The sequence below is a fragment of the Hemiscyllium ocellatum genome, chromosome 17 (genome assembly GCF_020745735.1).
Source record: "Hemiscyllium ocellatum isolate sHemOce1 chromosome 17, sHemOce1.pat.X.cur, whole genome shotgun sequence".
In the NCBI taxonomy this organism is placed as follows: domain Eukaryota; kingdom Metazoa; phylum Chordata; class Chondrichthyes; order Orectolobiformes; family Hemiscylliidae; genus Hemiscyllium; species Hemiscyllium ocellatum.
The window spans coordinates 43,740,495-43,764,608 of record NC_083417.1 but is presented as its reverse complement, the minus strand read 5'-3'; the positions used below and the strand labels follow the sequence as shown (position 1 = coordinate 43,764,608).

General features: G+C 39.4%; 1 protein-coding gene across 2 annotated transcripts in view; it reads right to left on the bottom strand.

Moving 5' to 3' along the window:
• The window catches only part of nkd1 (NKD inhibitor of WNT signaling pathway 1), a 100,225-nt gene extending 97,501 nt beyond the window's left edge, over window positions 1-2,724 (bottom strand). For both annotated transcript variants that reach the window (XM_060838127.1, XM_060838126.1), the window contains exons 1-3: window positions 2,439-2,724; window positions 2,281-2,313; window positions 2,024-2,136 (exon numbers count right to left, since the gene is read on the bottom strand). In XM_060838127.1, coding sequence (XP_060694110.1) covers window positions 2,024-2,136; window positions 2,281-2,313; window positions 2,439-2,463 — 171 coding nt within the window. In that variant the 5' untranslated portion in view covers window positions 2,464-2,724. The remainder of the gene's footprint in view (window positions 1-2,023; window positions 2,137-2,280; window positions 2,314-2,438) is intronic.
• Window positions 2,725-24,114: the final 21,390 nt, after the last annotated feature.

The following is a 24,114-nucleotide window of genomic DNA, read 5'->3' as shown; positions in this document are numbered from 1 at the left end:
AGAATGGGAAGGGTAGGGGGGTGGGGTGGTGCAGGGAAGAGGCCTTTAAAAAGAAAATGCTTTTCCCAGTGGTAAGAAAGTGCAGCAGCCAAGAAAGTCTTGGCTCCACGTGTGGATTTGTCTCCTGTAATCCATTCATTCACTAAGAAGGGGACCAGATGCAGGATTAGAGAAAATTCCAAGCTGCCTTATTACAGCCAGCTTTAATAGGCATTCAAACCTATTTGGAGTCACCAGCTTTATCAACAAATTATCATCATTCTAGGTAAATTCCATTCCATTTGTATTCTTTAAAAATGTTTAAAAAGTCACATAAGGATTTAAACAATATTTAGGTGTGCCAGTTTTAAATCTAAGTCTGTACCAACTACCATGAAACAATACAAAAACACAAATATAAAATAGTCACTCAATGTCTATTAAATGTCAACGCGCCTACAACAGGTCCAAACTGTAAGCAGCTACTACAGCAAACAGTTAATGTACTTGAAATAACTTCTAATAACTTTTGCTTTGATACCACATTTGTCAATACGCTTACACAATTCAAATGTATTTTCCAAGTTTCCAAAGGATTAACTGTAACCACTTCAAAGCTTTGCCTCAACAATGACATCTGAATTGCAGCCTCAACACTCTCTCTCTTTGCACAGATAAATGACCAAGCTCCCTTTTTCATCTTTTCTTTCAAGATTTCGATTACTTCAAAACAAATGATGTGCACTTAGTCAGATTTTGATCCAAAATGCTTCAATTTAAAATGCAGCTTGTGCTAATACTCCTCTGCAAGTTTACAAAGGGGGCCGAACATTTAAACAAAAAGAAACAAAATTAGCAGATGTTCTGGACATTCAAGCAATATGCCTGTCCCAGGAAAATACAGATTTAAAAACAAATTTAGTACAACACATAGCTCCAAAGTGATGTGGATCTAAGTCTTGCAGGCTTCTTGCCAGAATCAAGGTTCTTTGATGCTGGAAAAATATCCTTCAGTTAGAGTACACTTGTAAAAGTGCAGGGCAATATCTTTAAATAATATTTTCTTCAGTGATCACCTGGACTTTTCCCAACCTACAGGCGCCGGTTTTAACTTTTCAAAATGATCCTCTCTTTCACTTCCACCCCATTCCCCAAGAAAACTGCCCAAGAAAGTTGGTTCCAGACCTGGCTCCCCATGAAAGCCTGGGTCAAAGAATATTTCAGACATCTGCATACATTTTTTTGGGGGGGGTTGGTGGAAATGAAAAGAACATCTTTCAGATCACACATCGGCTCTGAGCTTGAGCAGCCTAGGTTGTTAAAAAGAAACAGGCATGCACAAATGGGAATTTCTAACACTTTCCATATGACATCTGAATTGCGGCTGTTACGTGTACCAACTGGTACCAGGCAAAGATACTCCAAAAATTTACCCAAAAGCATTCTTTTTACAAAATCCATTGAGGGAATCCACACTCTATAGAGTCTTGTTCAACAAAATTGGGTAACAGTTATTTATCCCACCACTTGTGGAAGAGTGCAAGTTAGTCTCTGAGTGTTAAACGTATTTGGTGCCTTGAGTTCAACCAGGCAACTTCTATCCAGCCTCATTTTCAGATTTTCCGAAAGACAGCATAGACCAAGGGAGACACCTTCCCTCCCTTTGATAAAGTGAAGGTGAAGTGAGAAGCACAAAGTAGGAGAGAAGTGAAGAGAGCAGGTGGAGAAGGGGAGATGGGAAGGGGAGGGTGGGGAGCCGATGGGGGGGGGGGGGGGGGGTGTAGGGTTGGAGAAGAGAACTCATGGGGAGATTGGGGGTGTTGATGGGGGTTTAGGGTTGGAGAGTGGAACTCATTGGGAGGTTGGGGGAGCTGATGGGGGTGTCGGGTTGGAGAAGGGAACCCATGGAGGAGCTGATGGGAATGTAGTATTGGAGGAGCTGAAGGGGAGGGGGGTGTAGGGTGATGTTGGGTGGGGGGCGCAGAGAAGAGGTATATCTGGGTGGCGGGGGGGGGGGTGTGGGGAAGGGTGAGTCGACCCTTACCGCGGTAGAAAGCCTCCAGCCCGCTCGCTGGGAGCCCGAGCTGTTCCTCTGTTTGACGATCCAATCCTCCAGCCCCTTTCGAGTTAAACAAGCGTTCACCACAAAACTGTCACCTAGAGTCAAGATCGACAACAAAAAGAAAACACAGACCCGTGGGGTTCTTCTTCCAAACAGAAGCTGTGGTCAAATATGGAGGAAACTTTTTAAAAAAAAACTCACGTAAAGTTTAAAACTTTAAAATAAGAGCAAATGCCTACCTTCGGGACTTTCTCTGGGTTTGCAAACGGCGGCTGTTCAGCAAGAAGATGGAACAAAATGGGGAGGGGGGGAGGAAGAGAAAAGGTAACGATGATGAGAGGGTCTTTATTTTACAGTGGAGTGTCTATGAAAGGTTTAGATGTCTTGTCTGGCTTACCATGTTTGGAGTGAAGTTTCCCCATGTCTAGTGCTCTGTCTGCATCGGGCTGGATTCCGGCAACATCGGGAGATGTAGTGGGTGGGAGGGGAGGGGAGGGGGTGGAGGGGTCCCCGGGTTTAGAGATCCATGATTTGGTTCGAGGGCAAGCTTGCTTCTTCAGTCCATGCTGCAGCTCCGCTGCTGCTGCCTCTGTGTATGTTGTGAAGCGCTGCTGCTGCTGCTTCTGCTCAGAGTGCCTCCTTCCCCAGCCCTCCCCCTCTCTCTCTCTCTCTCTAACACACAGGGAGGCAGTGACAGGGAGAAACTTCACCCACACGACCGGCTGATTGACACCCACCTCATTCAGCTCACTGCACCCAGGCCCGCCTCCCCCTTCTTTTATTGGTCATTCAGCAGATGAAAGGAAAATTGCATTTTTCCACACTCCCCCACCCAACAAACGCCTTTGGAATAAAAGCACTTCCGTCAACTCACTGAGGGCAGCAGCCAAGGGTCGAGCAACGTCGACTTCAGCAGCACGTTTAATTTTCGATACAATTTTAAACCTTCTCTTAAAGAAAGGTTGCAAAGATTCATCAGGACAGTTATTAAGATGCGTGGTAATGTTCCTACCTCTGAGGCAGGGTTCAAGTCCCACCTGTTCCCCAGCTGTGTAATGATATCTCTGAACAGGTTGGTTAGGAACTAGTCTGATGGAGGATGGGACCGACTTGATGTTTCAGTTGTCCTGCTCCCTCCTTTTTAGGATTGTTCAATATCATCCAGCAGTGTTCTTTGGCTTTTAAGAATTAATCAATAATCTCCTCAATAATTGCTGCGAGCAACACAGATATATAAATAAAATGCTTCATTATTTTCACATTTGTATGTATTAGTTGTTAAGATAGTGGAGAACTGGGCTTTTGCTGGAGTAGACAGAGTGGTAGGTTATGCTATATAACTTGCTGCAATATATTGAATCACAAGTTGGTCATCTCTAAGCATTCCTTCGTTTTGCGTCTGATAAGTTTTTATCTCATTCTTTTCACCAGTTATAGTCCAACAGGCTTATTTGAAATCACAAACTTTCTGAGCGCTACTCCTTCCTTAGATGAAGTCCTTTCATGTTCGTTCTCATGGTGTGGGAGTCCCTGACTAGGCTTGCATATATTGCCCACCACTAATTGCCTTTGAGAAGATGTTTGCAAACTGAAATGTAGGGACAATCACATTACTGTTAGGAAGGTAGTTCCAGGAATATGACACAGTGACAGTGAAGGAATGGCAATGTAGTCAAAAACAATAAGGGGTTCGGCCATTTAAGACTGAGATGAGGAGAAATGTCTTCACCCAGAGTGATGAGCCTGTGCAATTCTCTGCAACATAAAGCAATTGAGGCCGAAACATTGAATGTTTTCAAAAAGGAGTTAGACTTAGCTCCTCGGGTTAAAGGAATCAAAGGGTATGGATGAAAATGGGGCAGGACAGGCTAATGAAGATCCTAAACCATGGAACTGTTTTCATGTATCTGTCTTGTACTCGCTCCAATGTCTTCACATACTTCTTAAAGTCTGATACCCAGAAATGGACACAATAGTCCCAATGAGGCAGAGCGAGTATTTAATAATTTATCATTTATGTGGATATTTAAAACTGGCATGAAGAGACACTCAACAGGTCGAGCAGCCTCTGTAGATAAAGAGGCAAAAATAAATTGCTTCAGAGTATTACAAATGAATAGCTGAAATGAGGGTGACCAGTGAGTTGAGGATGACTGCCCTCAAAGTCAAGACATTTAACTGAGTGTGGCATTATAGAGCCCGAGCAAAGCCGGAGTCAATGGCAATCGGGGTAACTCCACTGGTGAAGTCATACCTCACACAAAGCAAGAGGGTTGCGGTTGTTGGAGATCAATCAGCTCAGACTCAGGATATCTCTGCAGGAGTCCCATACCCAACATTTCAGCTACTTCATCAAAGATATTCATTCCACCCAAAAGTTAGGAGTGGGGAGGTTTACTGACAGTTGCATAATGTTCAGTGTGATTTGCTACTCCTCAAATACTGTAGCAGTCCATATGCAGCAAGACCGGACAGCATTTAGGTTTAGGCTGATAAGTGACAGATAACATTTGTGCTGCACAAGTGCCAAGTGATAACCATCTCCAACAAGAGAGAATCTATCCAGTTCCCCATGACGATGGCATTGCAACCACAGAATCCCTGAAACTGACCTGTACCAGCCATATTAATATGATGACCTGAGCAGATCAGAGTCTGGTCATTCCGTAGAAAGTCACCTCCTGACTCTTCGATGCCTGTTCACCATCCACAGGCAAAGGTCAAGACTCTTCACTAACTTGGATGACTGTGGTTCCAATAGCACGCAAAATGCTTGACACTATGCAGGACAAAGCAACTCACATCTTGCGTACTCCCCCTAACAGTTTAAACATAGATTTCTTTCACCACCAATGCACAGTGGCAACAGTGTGTATCATTTAAAAGATACACTGCAGCAATTCAACAAAGGTCCTTTGATAGCTACTCCCAAACCCATGACCTCTACCTCCTAGAGTGACAAGAGAGCAGATAGGAGCACCATCTCTTGCAAGTTCCCCTCCATGACGCACACCACCCTGACTTTAATACAGGAACAGCAGTAAGTCATTGAACCCTTTGAAACATCACTACTCAATATGATTACGGCTGAGACTCAGTACCTTGTAGACTTGAGTGCACAGAAACTTCTTTAAAATACACCACTGCTAGCATCTACAGTAGTTGACTTTGTATATAAACACAAACCTTGTACTCCAGTCCTGCTGAAATATGTTTTGTATATATTTCTTTTGCATCTACAGCATGCAAGACTTCTGTGTGGGAATGTTAATTTAAGAGAGGTGACAATGGGGTGATCTTCAGATTGTAGATAGATTGAAGAGGCTGAGCTGTTTTCTTAAAGAAATGAAGATTGAGAAGACATTTATCTGAGAGCAACTTTTTCTCATTAACAACAGGATCAAGAATCAGATTTAAGGTAAATGGAAAAATAATCAGAGGTGACGGGAGAAAAACCTGCTCATGCAGTAAGTAGTTAGGATTTGAAATGCACTGCCTGAACATGTGGTGGAGGCATGTTCAATCATACAGTCATAGACATGTACATGATTTTCAAATCAGAGGAGAAAGGATTTCCGGGGCTACAGGGAGAGTGTGGGTAAGTGGCATTGAAATGCCCATCAGCCATGATTGAAAGGCGGAGTGGACTCGAATGACCTTACTTCCACTTCTATTTCTTATGGTCTTATGGTAAGGGTGAAGGATTAGGACTAGCAGAGTTGATCTGGCAGCAAGCCAGCAATGGATACATAGGGCCAAAAGGCCTTCTGTGTTGTAACCATTCCTCTGTGTGTGATTCACTCCTACACTAAAACTGCTCCCTGCTAGGTTAGGCAGCTATTAGCACTCCCCTGCATGCTTGCAAAAAAATCTAAAAAGTTGTTGTCTTATGAAAATTAAAAGGTTGTGAGGGCTGGCTGGGGGTTAATTGCAGAGGACCTCTTTGACAGTCTGCTTTCCAGCCTGGCAAAGACTGCCATCCACAGGTCAAATGCTTAAGATCTGCAAGGAGAGGTAGAGATTTGAATGTTTGTTATTCTTTCAAGACCATTTGTGTGATCAGGTGTTTGCGTATTGTCTAGTAGTAGCCATTTGTACAAAAGACTGAATATAGTTTGCTTAACCATCAATGGAAACCAAAGAAAGTTTTGTACTTTTATGACATCCGTGATTGGCCACAGCAATTTAATTAGTTTTCAAGCAAATAAATTACTTGCCAAGTGTAGTCACTGTTGGCATATGGGACATGCAGAGCTAATTAATATACACTACCCCGTTGAGTGATGAGATAATGACTGGAAAATTTGTTTTGTGATAGAATCATATAATCATAAAATTTGTAGTATGGAAGGAGACATTTGACCCATCTGTACTGGCTCCAGAAGGAGCTACCCGGCTAGTCCCATTCTTCAGTCCTATCTCTGCAACTCTCTAAATTCATCACTTTCAAATATATTCAGCACTCCTTTGAAACCTTTTACAGAATCTTCATCCAGCACTCTCCCAAGCAATGCATTCCAAATCCTAACAATTATCTGAATATGGACATTTTTTTTCTTAAGCTCATTCCTTGGTCTCTTGCTCTCAATCTTGAAATTGTGAGCCCTAGTTAGTGACATACCAATAAATGGAAACAAGAGTGTCTTTCTTGACCCTGTCAAAATTGTTCATCACTTTGAACCCTTCAATAAAATTTGAATAGACGAGCTGGAAATATTGGAGTAAAAAATGAGGTCTGCAGATGCTGGAGATCACAGCTGCAAATGTGTTGCTGGTCAAAGCACAGCAGGTTAGGCAGCATGCTGCCTAACCTGCTGTGCTTTGACCAGCAACACATTTGCGAGCTGGAAATATTGGTCAGTGCACCACTGATACCTCCTCTGCTGTCCTTTAAAATATGCCATGTGATCTTTTATACGTAACTCAAAGTGCTGGAGATGACTTGGTTTAATACTTCAGCCAGAGAACAACACATTAGACAATGTTCCTTCTGTGCACTGTCGGATCAGCCAGAAATATGTGCTTAGGTTCTAGAAGTGAGATTTGGACCCACAAGCTTTGACCGAAAGGTGAGCATGCCACCAACTCAGCCACAGTTGATGCCACCAGATGTGGAGCTAAAATATTTTAGTTGGAATAAATCAATTGTATTAGTGGTGATTTCCTCTTGGGAATTATAAAGCATGTTTTTTGCCTTATTAGCATCAGCAAGTATTAGTGCCATCCTGTTAGCCATATCTCTGTTCCATCCAACTGACACCAGTTACTACAGGTCAAGCATATAAAACCATCACATTAAAACTATCACAACTACATGCAATTATAGCCTGACCATCGATGTCTCTACAACTCACATATCTCCAGGCTTTGACTCATATCCTGCCTGGCCATGATTCCACTTGATGATTCTACCCAAGACTCTTGATGTCTTCCATCCATCTATCTTGCGATAGAAACCCGTGAGCTGACTCAACAGCCTAATTGTGGAGTGTACATCCTGATAGTCAATGTCCAATCTCTCCAAATCTCACTGTTCTCCCACTATGGGCAACATAGCATGAATCATATAAATAAATGGAGTTACTGGAACTATTTCCACAAGAGCGTATAAGTCTATGGAGAATAATAAATCTATGAATAATTTTATATTTTAAACAGTTTTTGATAGGATGAATGAAGAAAGCCATTATGGAGTCAGTGGCAAAGGATCATTAATTTACAAATTGCCACTTAAAAGAGCAAAGAGTGTTTGGGGCAAGTTATTCATACCGTGAATTGTTACAGTCAGGGCAGTTTTCAATATGGAATGGCTGAGACAGATATGATTTCGTCTTTAAAAAGAAGAATTGATAAACTTTTGAAACAGTGACAATATAGTGCTATAGAAAGACAGCTAGTCAATGGGACTATTTTTGAATTCATAGAATCCCTGAAGTGTAGAAACAGACACTTCGGCCCAATATGTCCACACCGACCTCCGAAGAGTAACCCGTCAAGATTTTCTGTGACACCGCACCATTCCCAAACGTCCACCACTCTCACAACCACGCCCCATCTTTTGTCCTAACGTAGATATGTTGCCAAACTCCTTACTTTCACAATTAGTCAATAAATTAGGTTTTTGATGAAAATATATTGAAATAACTTTGCAATACAGGCAGATTTTAAAAACTGTGTTGCATCTTAAAGTCAAAATAAATTGAATAAGTCATTGTTTGAGATTTTCTGCAATACCTCTGCTTGTGTTAGGAAGACAATTTCCATAAGCAGATCAAATTTTTGTTGTTCTGAAATGTCTGCCCTTGGTCATCTAGGTAGTGTGTCCAGAATTAATAATTATCCTAACCACACAGTGAATCACTTGGGTTAGTCACCCTGTATCTGTTTGACAACAATAAATCTGGAATGGGTTCGTACAGGATTAAAGTATCTTTTCAGAAAACAGTTCTTAAACCATTGAATGAGTAGCAGGGATCTTGAATGAAATAGTTTTTCATCCATTTTATGACATAATGTTGCACAGGATGTGAACCTCATCCCATCAAAGAATTTCAGACCTCCAACCAAACTTTAAGCCTATGGAGAACTATTTAACATTCCAAAAGCTTCCAAAGTTGAGGCTGTCACTTATTCAAAACTAAAAACACAATAGTAGGAAGCTATTATATAAAATGTTGATGCAGAGTTAGTTATGGCATCTGATTTCTGAGGGCTTGTTAATGTCTTTACAAAATGCAAACAATTAGCATATCGATCAAAGTCTTGTTTCTTGATTAATTTCCAGAATAATTCAACTTGGCCTAGTCCCAGGCCTACATTTTGAAATTAGGCAAAGAAAATTATCTTCCAATTTAGATCCTACAGATTCAGAACTGTGGAAGTAAAAATCTAGAAATCACCATATGTTGTCATAAAGATAATTTCCTTCCCCAAATTCATGATTTGTGATAGTCTGCAGTTTATCACAGAGGCAACTTCCATTTTAAAAAGAATAGAGGAAAAGTCTACTCTTTTCATAATTGGAGTCATTGATCAAGTTTGTGAGAAGATTTGTAGCTCGGGTGCTCGTTGTTGTGGTTCTGTTCGCCGAGATGGGAATTTGTGTTGCAGACGTTTCGTTCCTTGTCTAGGTGACATCCTCAGTGCTTAGGGGGCTCCTGTGAAGCTCTTCTGTGATGTTTCCTCCAGCATTTATAGTGGTTTGTCTCTGTCGCTTCCGGTTGTCAGTTCCAGCTGGCTGTTGCAGTGGTCGGTATATTGGGTCCAGATGAGTGCCATGCCTCTAGGAATTCCCTGGCTGTTCTCTGTTAGCTTGTCCTATAATAAGAGTGTTGTCCCAGTCGAACTCATGTTGCTTGTCATCTGCATGTGTGGCTACTAAGGATAGCTGGTTGTGTTGTTTTGTGGCTAGTTGGTGTTCGTGGATGAACTAGCCACAAAACAACATGACCAGCTATCCTTAGTACCACACACACGCAGATGACAAGCAATATGAGTTCGACTGGGACAACACTACTATTATAGGACAAGCCAAACAGAGAACAGTCAGGAATTCCTAGAGCAATGGCACTCATCCACAGATTCAATCAATAAGCACATAGACCTGGACCCAATATACCGACCACTGCAACGGACAGCTGGAACTGACAACCGGAAGCGGCAGAGACAAACCACTATAAATGCCAGAGGAAACACCTCAGAGGTGCTACACAGGAGGCTCCCAAGCACTGAGGATGTCACCTAGACAGGGGACGAAACGTCTGCAACACAAATTCCCAGCTCGGCGAACAGAACCACAACATGGAGTCATTGATGTTATTGTTTTGTTAATAAGGCACCTTTGAAAGCAAAATAAAGTATCGGCATGCATTTAAATTAAGTTGTATTTAATGAAGCATTCCTGCTTCAAAGTATTTTTATTTTTGTTCTGATTCATTTTACCAAAACTAAAGAAAACACAATCCCCCAAACACTAAAATTAGAAGCTGAAATGTTCAGACCCAGGAATTTCAATTCCTTTCACCCACTATCTGGGGAATAGTGTATTGTGGGCTCAGTAGCTTTTTAGTACACAAGTCTAACTTGCTACGGTATATCAATAATGTGTCTATTTCCAAACACTAGTTAGTAACAATTAAAAAGGGATTATAACTTAGCTAAAAAAATAATTAATTAACAGTACATGATTATCATGCACTTTCAAAGTTTTATGAATAACACAAAATGATATTATTATTTCTGTCATCACAGAACTTACAAACTACCTAACTTAGAAGAATACTGTCCCTTTAAGTTAGAAGTCAATCTTAGAAGGAATCAAAGCTTTAATAAACAAATTACACAGTAGAAACAAAATTCTCACAACATTATATACTTTAATAAATCTACCAGGTTTATTTCACATTTTTAAATTGTTTGTATGATTACAAATGCTAAATAGTTTCTACAATTTTGATTTTGAATAAATAAACAGTCTAAAACAGACATAAACTAATCTTTGGTTTGAAAATATGACTATACCTCGAAATTAAACAGAGAAGTCTAAACTGAAAAAGGCTATTGGGATCTCCCCAAGTAAACAGTTTGTTTGGTGACCTCATGAAATATGAAGTTATACAGCTGGTTAATTAGGATTTTGAGCTTCAGAAAATATTGTTTAATGTCTTAAATCTCTTTCCTATTTGATTTCACAAACACAGAATGTTTTTGAACTGACAACTCCTCAATACTGGGCAAGTGACTCAGGAAAAAACATTGCTGTTGGACTACTGTAATCACCAACATGTTTGGCACGGTGACACGGTGGCACAGTGGTTAGCACTGCTGCCTCACAGCGCCAGAGACCCGGGTTCAATTCCCGCCTCAGGCGACTGACTGTGCGGAGTTTGCACATTCTCCCCGTGTCTGCGTGGGTTTCCTCCGGGTGCTCCGGTTTCCTCCCACAGTCCAAAGATGTGCAGGTCAGGTGAATTGGCCATGCTAAATTGCCCATAGTGTTAGGTAAGGGGTAAACGTAGGGGTCTGGGTGGGTTGCGCTTCGGTGGGTCGGTGTGGACTTGTTGGGCCGAAGGGCCTGTTTCTATACTGTAAGTAATCTAATCTAATCTTGAAAAGACGCCTGTGATGGTATTTCTCCAATACTTTGAGGTGCCCACTGTTGGTTGCCCAAGTCCCAGAAACATATATACTTGTAAATTTTTTCTGAACCCTTTCAGGTTTCACAACATCTTTCCGATAGGAAGGAGACCAGAATTGCATGCAATATTCCAACAGTGGCCTAACCAATGTCCTATACAGCCGCAACATGACCTCCCAACTCCTGTACTCAATACTCTGACCAATAAAAGAAAGCATACCAAACACCTTCTTCACTATTCTATCTACCTGCAATCCTACTTTCAAGGAGCCATGAACCTGCACTCCAAGGTCTCTTTGTTCAGCAGCAATCCCTAAGACCTTACCGTTAAGTGTATAAGTCCTGTTAAGATTTGCTTTTCCAAAATGCAGCACTTCGCATTTATCTAAATTAAACTCCATCTGCCACTCCTCAGCCCATTAGCCCAACTGATCAAGATCCTGTTGCAATCTGAGGTAACCCTTTTCGCTGTCCACTACACCTCCAATTTTGGTGTAATCTGCAAACTTACTAACTATACCTCTTATGCTCACATCCAAATCATTTATATAAATGATGAAAAGTAGTGGACCCAGCACCGATCCTTGTGGCACTCCACTGTTCATAGGCCTCCAGTCTGAAAAACAACCCTCCACATCACCTTTACATCTTCTACCTTTGAACCAGTTCTATATCCAATTGACTAGTTTTGCTTGTATTCCATGAGATCTAACCTTACTAACCAATCTCCCATGGACTTTAGTTTACCAGGTCTTTAATAAATGAACCATTTTGTCATATACTTTGGAAAGGCATTTCTAATGACCAGAGCTGACTTTCTGCGTAGTAGACACATATGTGCTATTTGCATATTGAGACTCTGTGACTGAGCTTGGAGTACTTTTGGTTTGTTTTAAAGACATCATCATTTGAATATTTTCCCATGTGTTCTGGAAATGATCTCCATGAATTTGAGTAATTTGGTGGAGGTAAGGTTCAGTATTGCACTGAAGAAAATGGGGAATATAAAAATACAAGTGATTTTATTGTCATGTGTATTTTATTTTGAGAAAACAGTAAAAAACTGTGAAATGAGGAGAGTTCCTGCAATAGTAGAGCCTGTTGGATGCCTATTTTCACCAAGGTTTCTGTTGGAGAGGATTACAGCCTGCACGTTATTATGAAGTAGATGGTGACAAATTTCTGAGAGCAACCTACTTTGAGGAGGTTACCCTATATGCCTTTGCGGTTGACATACGCCAACTTCCAAAGTGTCAAAGAATTTTTTTGAAACTGAATCATTTTACAAGGAAAATCCTACAAAAGTAGCTGCTGTGTATCACCTGATGTAATTTAAGACAGTAGGCTGCCTCTTTGATCTCACAGATAAAGTGTTTTGTCTGTGTATTTGAGAAAATTGACAATTTCCCTCCATTTACTGAAGAATCTCTCATAAAAGGGAAACTTTATGGCACTCATTACTGAAATGTGTTGTGCGACAATCAGACGGAAAGTAATCCCCTTCTTCAGATTACCGACTGAGTGATAAAGAACTTCAAAGAAACACTGGTACCCTCCCTTGAGACTTCCTCTCTGTCAACCTGAAAGCACAAACAATAAAAAAATTAGAAGCTACTTGATAAAACCTTCCCTTCTAACTACAACACCTCTCAGCAATGGGACCATGCACAGCCACTACAAACTAACGCAAATAAGTTAGGAAATAAATAATTTCTAAAAGCAGAGAGTGGGTGTGAAGGCAATTTGGCTTCTGCATCTGTGTCTCCATTACTCTCTTGGGTTCATTAAGCTAATCTGTCTCTTAGGTCTATATCTGTATTTATATTGGACATTAGCCATTTACTATTAAGAGCAAACAAAATGCACAATGTTCCATGGTGAATCAAAGACTAATCTGTCAATTGATACTGTCCACAGATCCCACAGGCTCCTGTCTGATATTTACTGGGAACCCCTGAGTGATATTTAGTGTTGTGAAAGTGATCTGAGATGAAATGCTTTGATAGAACTATTTGCTGAGCTAAGTTCCATTTCTCTATCTAGCCGGCTATTCCAGTTATTTACAAGTGGAAGAACGGGCAAAAATAGCAGCTAACTTTGGCGGGGAGCTAAGGAACAAGAAATACTGCTTGACTGTCTCTCAATTCCACGGCATGTGAGCCCTGGAAGTTAACATTACCTGAGGTAAGCCAAAGATTTATGAAGGGTCTCAGACAAAAACAAATAGCACGTGAATGTAAAATTGATTGAAGTGCAGGAGAGATATCTTAAAACTCCAAATGATCTAAAGCCTTTCAAAACTTTCAATTATGTCTGGTGTAAGTGATAACTACTATGTTCATCGTAATTTTCACCAGCAATACTTAAACCCTTAAACCAATACTTAGCCAAAAGCTGTAAAACCCTGATGTAAGCTCAAGATTACCATTTAAGAATCTGATTTTGACACCATTGTAAACTTTCTACCTCATCCGCCATAAAGGCAACTATTTCTGTTTCTAAAAGAGCATAACACAGTAGCTTAATATGAGTCCTTTATTGCTTGGAATTTTTGTTTTTTGGGGAATGCATTCTGATCAACAGAGCAAAACATAGTCTGATAAATATTTTAGGATGAAAGGTAAACTGTCCATGTACAGTGAGTAGGGTAAGGGATCAATGTCCTCCCTTGACCAAATTTTGGAATAGAAATAGATAATTGTGGTTTAAAAAGGGAGCTAATGGCTCTGGGAGATGGGCAGAAAGCTGGAGTTCAGGTTATATTCAGATTGGTCGTGAACTTGAGGAGTCAAATGATCTACTCAACTTCTATTTATTATGTTCTTAGAAAAGATAAGTCTTCAGATAGAAAGCCTGACATATTGGGATGGTAATTCATCACAGGTGATGGTGCAAAACTGATGACATCAGTTGGGTCATCTTTTATAGAGTCTATTCTGTGTGTGCTGTGCCTGAAGCTGGATTATTGGCTCATTGTGTGCTGATGCTTTACCCTGAGCTGCAGGCCTTGGCGGTTTTTGGTCGTGGTTGATGGCTATAGCCTTCCACTCTCAGGGATATGAGCAGGAGGCTGTCGACCTCAGCCAGAATAATGACTGAATCATGCTGCTGGCATTAGTCTTAATCCATCTAGCTAACTGAGATAACTGGCCTTTTCTGTTATACGTAGCAATTAACATTTAATTGCTTAGAATGCAATGGAATTTAACATCAGAAGTTGCATATCTGCTTTGGTGCCATATTGTGTCACTAATGAAGCTGCCTTTGTAACCCACGGATTTACATTTTATCCATTACAATGTTTGGCTAATAAAAAAAAGTGAATATTTGGGAGCAGAGATCTAAATTGTATGAGTAGAATCAAACAGTCACAACATAATAATCCTGCTGTGAACAGAAATAAATTAAAACATGTTTATGTCCTGTATCTTAATGAATATTAACATCTCTAACCAGAAATCTTCTGACACCTTTTGACATTGTTTAATTTCAACAGCTTTCATTTCCTTTTAAAAAATCTCTCAAGCATCACTTGATCTCATCAGCAGTGTAATGTAGGCTTTCAGCTATCGATATATATCAATTGCACTGATGAGCAATCAGAGAGGAATAAGTTGACAATTCCACAGGCCTGTCAACAGACACCATGGCATTCCTTGCAAATAACTGTAATATCACAATATTCAAGCAGTTTGAAGGCCACCAACATTTGATTTACTTTAGTGCTTTTAGAAACTATGATAAAAATTAATGAAATCCCACACATCATTTTGACATTAGATTTCCTACAGTGTGGAAACAGGCCATTTAGCCCAACCAGTCCACACAGACCCTCCAAAGGATAACCCACCCAGACCCATTTCCCTCCAACTAATGCACCTAACACTATGGGCAAATTAGCATGGCTAATTCACCTGACTCACACATCTTTGGACTGTGGGAGGAAACCCACGCAGACATGGGGAGAAATGTGCAAACTCCAGACAGACAGTCACCCGAGGCTGGAATCAAACCTAGGACCCTGGTGTTGTGAGGTAGCAGTGCTAACAACTGAGCCACCAAGTACATTTTCTTATTCCCAGCTGAATAGCTATGACTTAAGAAACCTAATATATTTTTATTTCTTTGTGGGTTTGCGACACTAAATGTGAGTCAATCATTTTCTGATACTTGTAAGAATCAGCCCTGGCTTAGAGTATAATTATGGTGACAAGATTACATTGTTTTAGAGTATAGAATACGTCTGCCATTGGCAGACATATTTTTGATCTGCTGGCAGCTCTCACTAACTTGCATTGAGACACTCACCGCACACTCTTTTCTCAAAGGACCTCCTGGCCAATCACAGCCACTGCAGTTCTCCCATGGCAAAGCTTTTACCATTAAGGCTATTTAATCTGATGTCTGAGCTAATTTACCAGTACACAAAAGATTGTACATGGAGCACATTGTTAGTCAGACACTAGCTGGGTGCTGACAGGAGTACACTTAGATCTGGAAATTAGGGCTAAATTATCATTTCAATCTCCACTATGTAAAAGATAGTTTCAGGATATACGATACTCTTTCAAAAATCTATGATCACAGAATTGCACCCAGCACAGAAGGCCATTTGGCCTTTCAGGCTTCTAGCAGGTCTTCAAATGAAGATCATTAAAATCAACCTCCTGCTTTCCCCCATACCCTTGCACACTCTTTATATTCAAATGTCATACAATACCCTCTTGAATACCTCAACTGAACCTGCCTCTGCCACATTTTGAAGGAGTACATGTCATACTTTAACTACTCGCTTAGCAGAAATGTTTGCTCCTCTCATCACCCTTACCTCCTTTACACATCACTTTAAATCCATGCTCTCTCATCCTTGTTCCTTTATAGGCATGAATAGCTTCTCCCTAGTTACTTTACCGAGTCTGCTCATGGTTTTAAAAACCTCTTTGGAATATCCTCTGAGCCTTATTCTCAAGGAGAACAGTCCCAAGTACTTAGAGTCATAAAGATGTACAGCATGGAAAAGATCCTTTGGCCCAACTTGTCCATGCTGACCAGATATCCTAAACTAATCTAGTCCCATTTGCCAGCACTTGGCCATATCCCTTTAAACCCTTCCTATTCATAAACTCATCCAGATGCCTTTTAAATGTTGTAACTATACCAGCCTCCACCACTTCCTCTGACAGGTCATTCCATACACTTCTTCAGTCTATCCTCTTCACTGAAGTTTCTCATGCCCAGAACCGTTCTTTTAAATTGCTTCTGCACTGTCTCCAATGCATTCCCATCTTTCCTGTCATGTGACTCCCACAACTGTACATAATACTTCAGCTGTGGTTGAACAAGTGTCTTACACAAGTTTAAAATCACTTCCTTACTCAACCAGTTCGAAGATATCTATGAGTGATTTTATTTGTAGCAAATGCGAACTTTTGATAACTATGCTATTTGTAGGAGTGACAAAAGCAAAATCAATCTCAAAAGTTTACTGGTAGGGATCCCTGGTGTAAATCACAGATTAAAGTTTCTCTCTTGTATGCAAACACTTCATAGAAGTTACTCCAACATTTAATGTTTCTGAACTTGAGGCTTAATTGAATACTAATTTTTTTTAGCAACATTTCTGCTTTTAAGTATTTTACTTATTTTGTCATTTTATAAATAATCAAAACCATAAGTTTCAGAGCAAAGTAAAACTATCTTATGTGTCTGTCAATAGGCACCAATACTATGTAACACAGAAATGGAAATTTGCTGAAAGACAGAGCAAACAGAAACATACATAGGTACAGCATTCAAAATATTGTTATGTATTTAGTGGCTAGTAATTCACCTACTGGCATCCTGTGGCCTCTTCACCACCTAAAAACTGCAAGTCAGGAAGGTAATAAAATATTCTCCACTGTCAGGATACTTGCAGCTGAAATAACACTCGTGGAGTGTGACATTAGCCAGAATCTTTGATCAGCACTCCTTGCATCAGTATAAACTTCAACTCCCTCCAGTAGAAACACCAGGACAGCAGTGTGTGTTATCTACTGGATGCATTGCATGAGGTACCAAGACCTCTTTGGCAGAGTTTTCCAAACCTGTGACCTCCACCGCCAAGAAAACCAAGCACAGTAGGTGCTTGGAACGTTAGTTGAAAATTACACCTCAATTTGAAGCAGACGTATGTTCCCGTTTCGACTTCAATATAGTGTCAGAAATCCGAAAATCCTTACCTGACAACATTGTGACTGTACATTAACCAAATGGATTGCCATGGCTTGAGAAGACCAATAACAACTTTCTGAAGTGTAAGTAAGGATAGAAAATTAATGCTGATTTCACCAACATCTATATCCAAAAAATGAGTTTAAAAAAATACATAACTCACATTTTCACAGATATGAATTTCTAAGTAATCAAAGATTAATGATTTGTATTAGTACTTAACAACAGAACAACTGATCCTAACTATCTGCTGATTCAAGTAGGGACCTGCAGGCAACAGTTGAGTTCCAGAGAAATTGAGAAAAGAGAGAGATGCTTTATATCATAGAATCTACACAGTGTGGAAACAGGCCTTTCAGCCCAACAAGTCCACACCAACCCTCTGAAGAGTATCCCACCCAGACCCATGCCCCTACATTAACCCCTGATTTGTGCACCTAACCTACACATCCCTGAACACTATAGGCAATTTGTCTTTGCCAATTTGCTTAGCCTGTGCATCTTTGGACTGTGGGAGGAAACTGGAACATCTCGAGGAAAACCACGCAGACACAGGGAGAATGTGCAAACTCAACACAGACAGTTGCCCCAGGCTGGAATCAAACCCAGGCCCCTGGCGCTGTATGGCAGCAGTGCTAACAACTGAGCCAACGGGCCTTCAGTCTTAGGCTTAATATTTTCAAAGGTCATGGAGAGTCAAATACTACCTGTCAAATAGAACATAAATATTGTCTGTCAAAGTTTCATCCTCAAAATAAGGTGCTCTATTACAAAAGACTTTAAACTCTGAAGGTATTCAATTTCTGAAACTAAATTCATGGGTCCCTTTGTTTCAAATGTCTATTGGAGTGCTATTGCTTAATTCTATCCAGATAATGATACAAGCCTAGAAATTACTAATGATGACATTAGAAGAATACTTTAATGTATTCCTCTGAAATTCCATTCTCTGTTATTTTGCTGAAAGTATTAATCCATTTAAAATAATGCCAACATCAAACTAGCCAACAAAGATCTCCCACAGGAATGCATAAGCCTCTGTCACTAATAACAGCAGATGTAATTTTAGGTTACAGTCTCTGAAATCTCAGACTAATTTCAAGCGATTGCTTTCTTTGATCAATTTTATGAAGAAAACAATGTGAAAAAATTCAAGTTTATCTAAAGCTTTGATAGAATTGGCATTTTTTCCCTCTATTTCCATAGCAACAGCAAAGAAAATTAATACAGCATTCACGCTCAGCATCATGTTTGACATCATTTTACTAAAATATCTTTGTACAGCTTTTACAAGTCTTTTAACAACATCAGATTTTTTTCCCATTAACTGATAATAATCTTTTGTTTTCTACTGAATAGAACTCACACACGTTTGTTTATGTATGTATCTTGTGTATTGTGCGAGGAAAAATTAACACATAATTATCAGATGATGACAGGATTGGTAAAGGGCTTGCACATGTGAGGGGTACCTTTCCTTCAAACACTGATGGTTGTAGTTAATTGCACACTATTTTTTTTCACATTGACTTCATTTGAAGTGAAAGGTAGTTGCAGCATGCAGTTGACTGTCAATCCTTACCCACTAACTTACTGCCTGAACCAAAAAGTAGAAATCTGCCCCATTGGTCTAAGTCCACAAATGAAGAGTGAACATTTAAGCAAAATAGTGACATTGAAACCTCAGCATAGGTCACTGCCATTTGGAAGCATGGGGATGAGGACTGATGCCATTAAAAAAAGAACTTGTACTCATAATGCCTTTGCTGAACTCGGGATGGTGCAAATTATTATAAAGCCAAACAAGTCTTTTTGAAGTGTAATCACCATTGTAATGTAAGGAAATATGGAGCCAATTTATGCAGAGTAAACATATTACAAATGATGATCATGGAGTTAGTATTAAAAAACAATTTTATATTAGGAACTCTTTCAAGTATACTTTCAACATAGAATACCCTCTTATTAACATTAGAAACACACGCAACTTGGTATATGTGAGTCATAAGGTAATTATACATGTCAGAAATTCAGAATCGGAACATCAATAGTCAAAACAAAATGTTATTGTGAAATAGATGAGAATTATATCATTGTCTTGTCATGGTTAAATGCTTAAATTGAAATACACATACAAGATATTCTGTCATTCAGGGAGAAAACACTTTCTTACATAAAATTATTCTTGATTTCAGATGATGGCACAAGGTTCAGACATGGCAGAAAAAGTTTTAAAAATCTTTTCAGCCTAAACATTTGCACAGTTGACTGGCAAATTATGAATACCGTGAAATGTTTTGATCATTGAACTGACTGGGTTTACAATAAAATCAACATGATGAACTTTTAATTGGAAAATATAAAAGCTACTCACGTTTAAGTGAACATATTTTACTCATAAGTAGTCAGTCATAGCCAATATAGCCACGTAAAGCCATCAATAAAGTGGTAGCATCTTTGATGTCGATAACTGTAAGTTATTACATCATGTGAGTGCTCCCAAAGAGAACCAAAACTGCTCCTTCTCAAGAAATAACTTTTAAGGTATAAGTAGATAATACACAAATCAGGATGAAGTGACACTCATTAGCTCTGTGTTTCTCACTCAATTCTTCACTTCCTGTAGTGATGTTGCGTCTGATTTCAGTTATAAAGATGGCCATTCCCCATGGGGAAATTGGCCTTTATATGTATCTTCATTTCACTTTAAATATCACTAAATTATTATTTTACCATTTATTCCTGTATCATCTATTTTTACATTAAGTCAAGCATGGCAAGTACATTGAGGTTTTAATTTACATGAGTCTACATCAGGTTTACAGATTAGCTCAGATGTTGCCTTTGGTTCCATGCCCAAGTTCTGTATGGAGCAATTTTGTTTTACTTTAGAGTTCTTTGCATGGAGTAGAAATGCTCATTTAATTTGGAAATCTATATTTCTTGTGTTCCTGACTGTTTCATGAGGCGGTCATGTATTTACATAGAATAATGATTTGATTTCAGTAAAGACTTTCATTGCTGCATGGACATAAGTGACTGGTCCACCAACTACTTATTTTACCTATTAAATCTTGCATCAAAAAAAATTCTGGCCAAATCAAAAATAGTAACTTGTGGCCAAATATATCAATATTTCACGAAAAGAAATAGAGGACAGACCCAGTAGACTTGTTAATTACTTCCCCTGGAACCCACTGTGGTCTTGTAGCACAGTACTTTATTGCAACATTTGTTATTTTTTACGACTTAGTTCCTTTACTTCAGAAAAAATATCATCAGTTGGCTGGAATGACAAAATCGAGGTTAAGATGCTTATTTTACTTGGTCATAGATTCCATTCTAACAGTTGTTGGAACATTTAAATTATGACCATCATCCAGGAGAATGTATACCATTTCATTTTTTAAAAATTCTTTGGTTTTCTACCAGATGTAATAGGATGGGTTAAAGTGTTCATGTATCTTATTTTTATCCAGGAAGACCAAATGGGATTAGCTATAATTTTCTCCATGACCAGCATCAACAGCATGCCATGTAACAAGTGAGACACCTGATATCCGGTTTCCCTTCCTTCGCATTAACAAGGGGCTCACAACCACACAGCCAAACCTATTCAATTATTGGTTGCATATAAAACATAGCACATATCTCTTCCAGAACTACTGAAAGTTTTACCCATGATTTCAATACAGAAAGCATAGAGTTCTCAAGTATTGTCTTTGCTGGGCTCTCAATAAACTTCAATTAAACTAAATCCTTGCGATCCCCATTCTGTTCCACACAAATTCCAACTCACCAATCTTCTTGCTATCAATCCCACTAACCCTTTGCACATTCTATGAGCCATCTAATTGATTTCAAGATCTTCATTCCCATCATCGGTTCTCTCCATTATATGACTCTACCCTCTTTTGCAATCATATGCTGCAACCCAAACTGTTGATTCTCTAGATGTTAGATTACAGATTTTTTCCATTATCTTTGAATCTGAGGCCTAGAAATAAACAAGCACACAAATTGTCTAAACAACAATCAAGACTTCACAAAATCATTATCTGTGACAAAAATAGAATTTTTTTTGTCTTAAGATTTATAGTTCCAAGTAATTAGGATTTGGAGTGGACATGTGACACAAAACAACAGACTAGGAGCATTGCATCTGCATAATTGCCAAGAATTAGGTGACAAAAATTAGTGGCTGGGGAAGTATATTTAGAATGCTAATGATGCTGAAATATGTGTAATTTCTGGTTACTTTCTGGTGTCATATCCAACCATTATCTCTTTATGGATGGGGATATGAAGATTATAAACATTTTTTCTGCTTGACTACGTCAAAAGTATTGACATAAGAAGCTCATTTTTTGTAATTCCTATACAAGGTCCACATTTTAAGGGATTCAGGTATAAATATTCTGATTTTATTTGTTCATCGTCAATTCTGGCATGTACAGTAGGTAAACAGCAGCTCACCATTTTCTGTGTGTAACATCTAAAAACAAAGGTTTGCTAACTGTGCACCATAGAAACAGACAACCCAGATGATTCATCCAAACCATCTGCTACAATCCAATGAACAGTGAAACAACAGGTTTGTGAAAAGAAGTACATGAAACCTTTCTGGATTAATTCCAGTTCCCTCATGCACCAAAAGAAAAAATGTTATCTTCCCTTCCGATTTTGGTTATCAATACATCTTGCAAACGGTGAAATAACTGAAAATGTTCCCTTGCTCTCCAAAATAGTTTTGATTAGTGGAGAAAGATAAACAGAGCAAATATTTTGAGTTTGACATGACTTGTTCAGTACTGAATTTTGCTCTCTACAGATGCTGAGTTTCTCCAGCACTTCCTGTTTGATTTCCGATTTCCAACATCTTCATTATTTTGCTGTTAGCTTTGATTAATATTCTCTTCAAATGTAAAGGTTTAAACACAAAGAAAACCATAACAACTAGAAGTTGTATAAGTTTTTTTTAATCAAACAAAGATAGTAAGAAAAGCATGATTGAGAATCAGTAATTTGCAAGGACGTTGAGCTCAATGGTGTGTTTTTTTTAGAAGAGTTTTGACATTGCAGGTTTGAAATAGATTGGGCCAGTACCTCAGCAGAAGGAATGATTTTTAATGATGACTATCTGGGGCCCAGAGAAGGACGATCAATGGGATGGCAGATTAATAGAAATTTAGGGTGTTGAAGGTCACAAATGGTGCATCTTCATATGCAACATGAGGGGAAGAAAGGAAATACCCACAGAAGGGTAAAGGATTATGGCCAGGAAAGGGGTAGTTTGATTTAGTGAAAAGGAAAATGATCAGTCAGTGGATGCATATATATTACTACAGCTACCCAGACATCCTTAACAATATTTGTGGAGTTGGTCAAATTCAATTTCTGAGAAATGGTAAGAGCCAGGTTGTTGAGAGTGGAAACTCAGTAATGGTAATGCCGTTGAATATTATGGGTTGAAGTGAAATGACTTGGAAAATCTAAGATTACTATGTTAACAGCCCTTGATTAGAAAAATATAACTATGAGCACTTTCTCACATCAAAACATGTGATAGTAAATAGTCCTCTTTTTGAAAATGGTCATTGCCTGGCATGGTGTAAGAAGTGAATGTTACTTGCCACTTATCAGCCCACATCAGGCTGTTCTCAAGGTCTTGGACATGGACATGGACTGCATAACGATCTGAGGAGTCACGAATGTTGGCTGTTGGGCAGTTATCAACAAACATCCTACTGCTGACCTTATGATGACTTCATGTGATTCATGGTGCTGATGGTAGGGCACAGGAACTCCTGCAGTAATGTTCTGGGACTGAGATGATTTGCCTCCAACACTACAACCATTTTATTTTCTGATTGCTATATGACTTCAACCAGCTGAGAGTTTGCCCTCGATTCCGATGGACTCCTGTTTTGCTGGAGCTCCCCGATGCTTGGTCAAATGTTGCCTTGATGTCAAGAGCAGTTGCTCACCTCTTGAGTTTAGCCCTTTCATCCTTGCTTGGATCAAGGCTGCAATATGGTCAGCTGCGAAGTGACCCTTGCAGAACCCTAACCTGAGTTAGCGAGTTTTGAGAAGATTTGTAGCTCAGGTTGTGGTTCTGGATGTAGGTTTGCTCGCTGAGCTGGAAGGTTCATTTTCAGACATTTCGTCACGTTTCATCATCATTAGTGAACCTGATGATGTTACCCAGTAAGCTGACGAAACATCTGAAAATGAACCTTCCAGCTCAGTGAGTAAACCTACATTCATAACCTGAGTATCAGTGAGTAGGGTTGTTGCTGAGCTAATGTTGCTAAATAGCACTATCAGCAACCCCTTCCTTCACTCTGTGGGTGAAAGACACTGATGGAGTAATAACTGGCCAGATTGAAATTGTCCTGCTTTTTCAACAGGAAATACCAGGACAATTTCCCACATTGTCAGTAGAAGCTTTTGTTGTAACTGTATGAGAACAACTTGGCTGGGGGGCACGGCTGGCTCCAGAGCACAAGTTTTCAATACTTTTGCCAGAATATTCTCAAGGCCCACAACCTTTGAAGTATTCAGTGTCTTCAGTCATTTTTTGATATCACATGGAGTGAATTAAATTGGCTGAAGACTGACATCTGTAATAATAGTGATCTCAGGAGAAAGCCAAGTTAGAATCCTTACAGTGTGGAAGCAGACCATTCAGCCCATCAGGTCCATATTGAATCCTGGAAAGGCA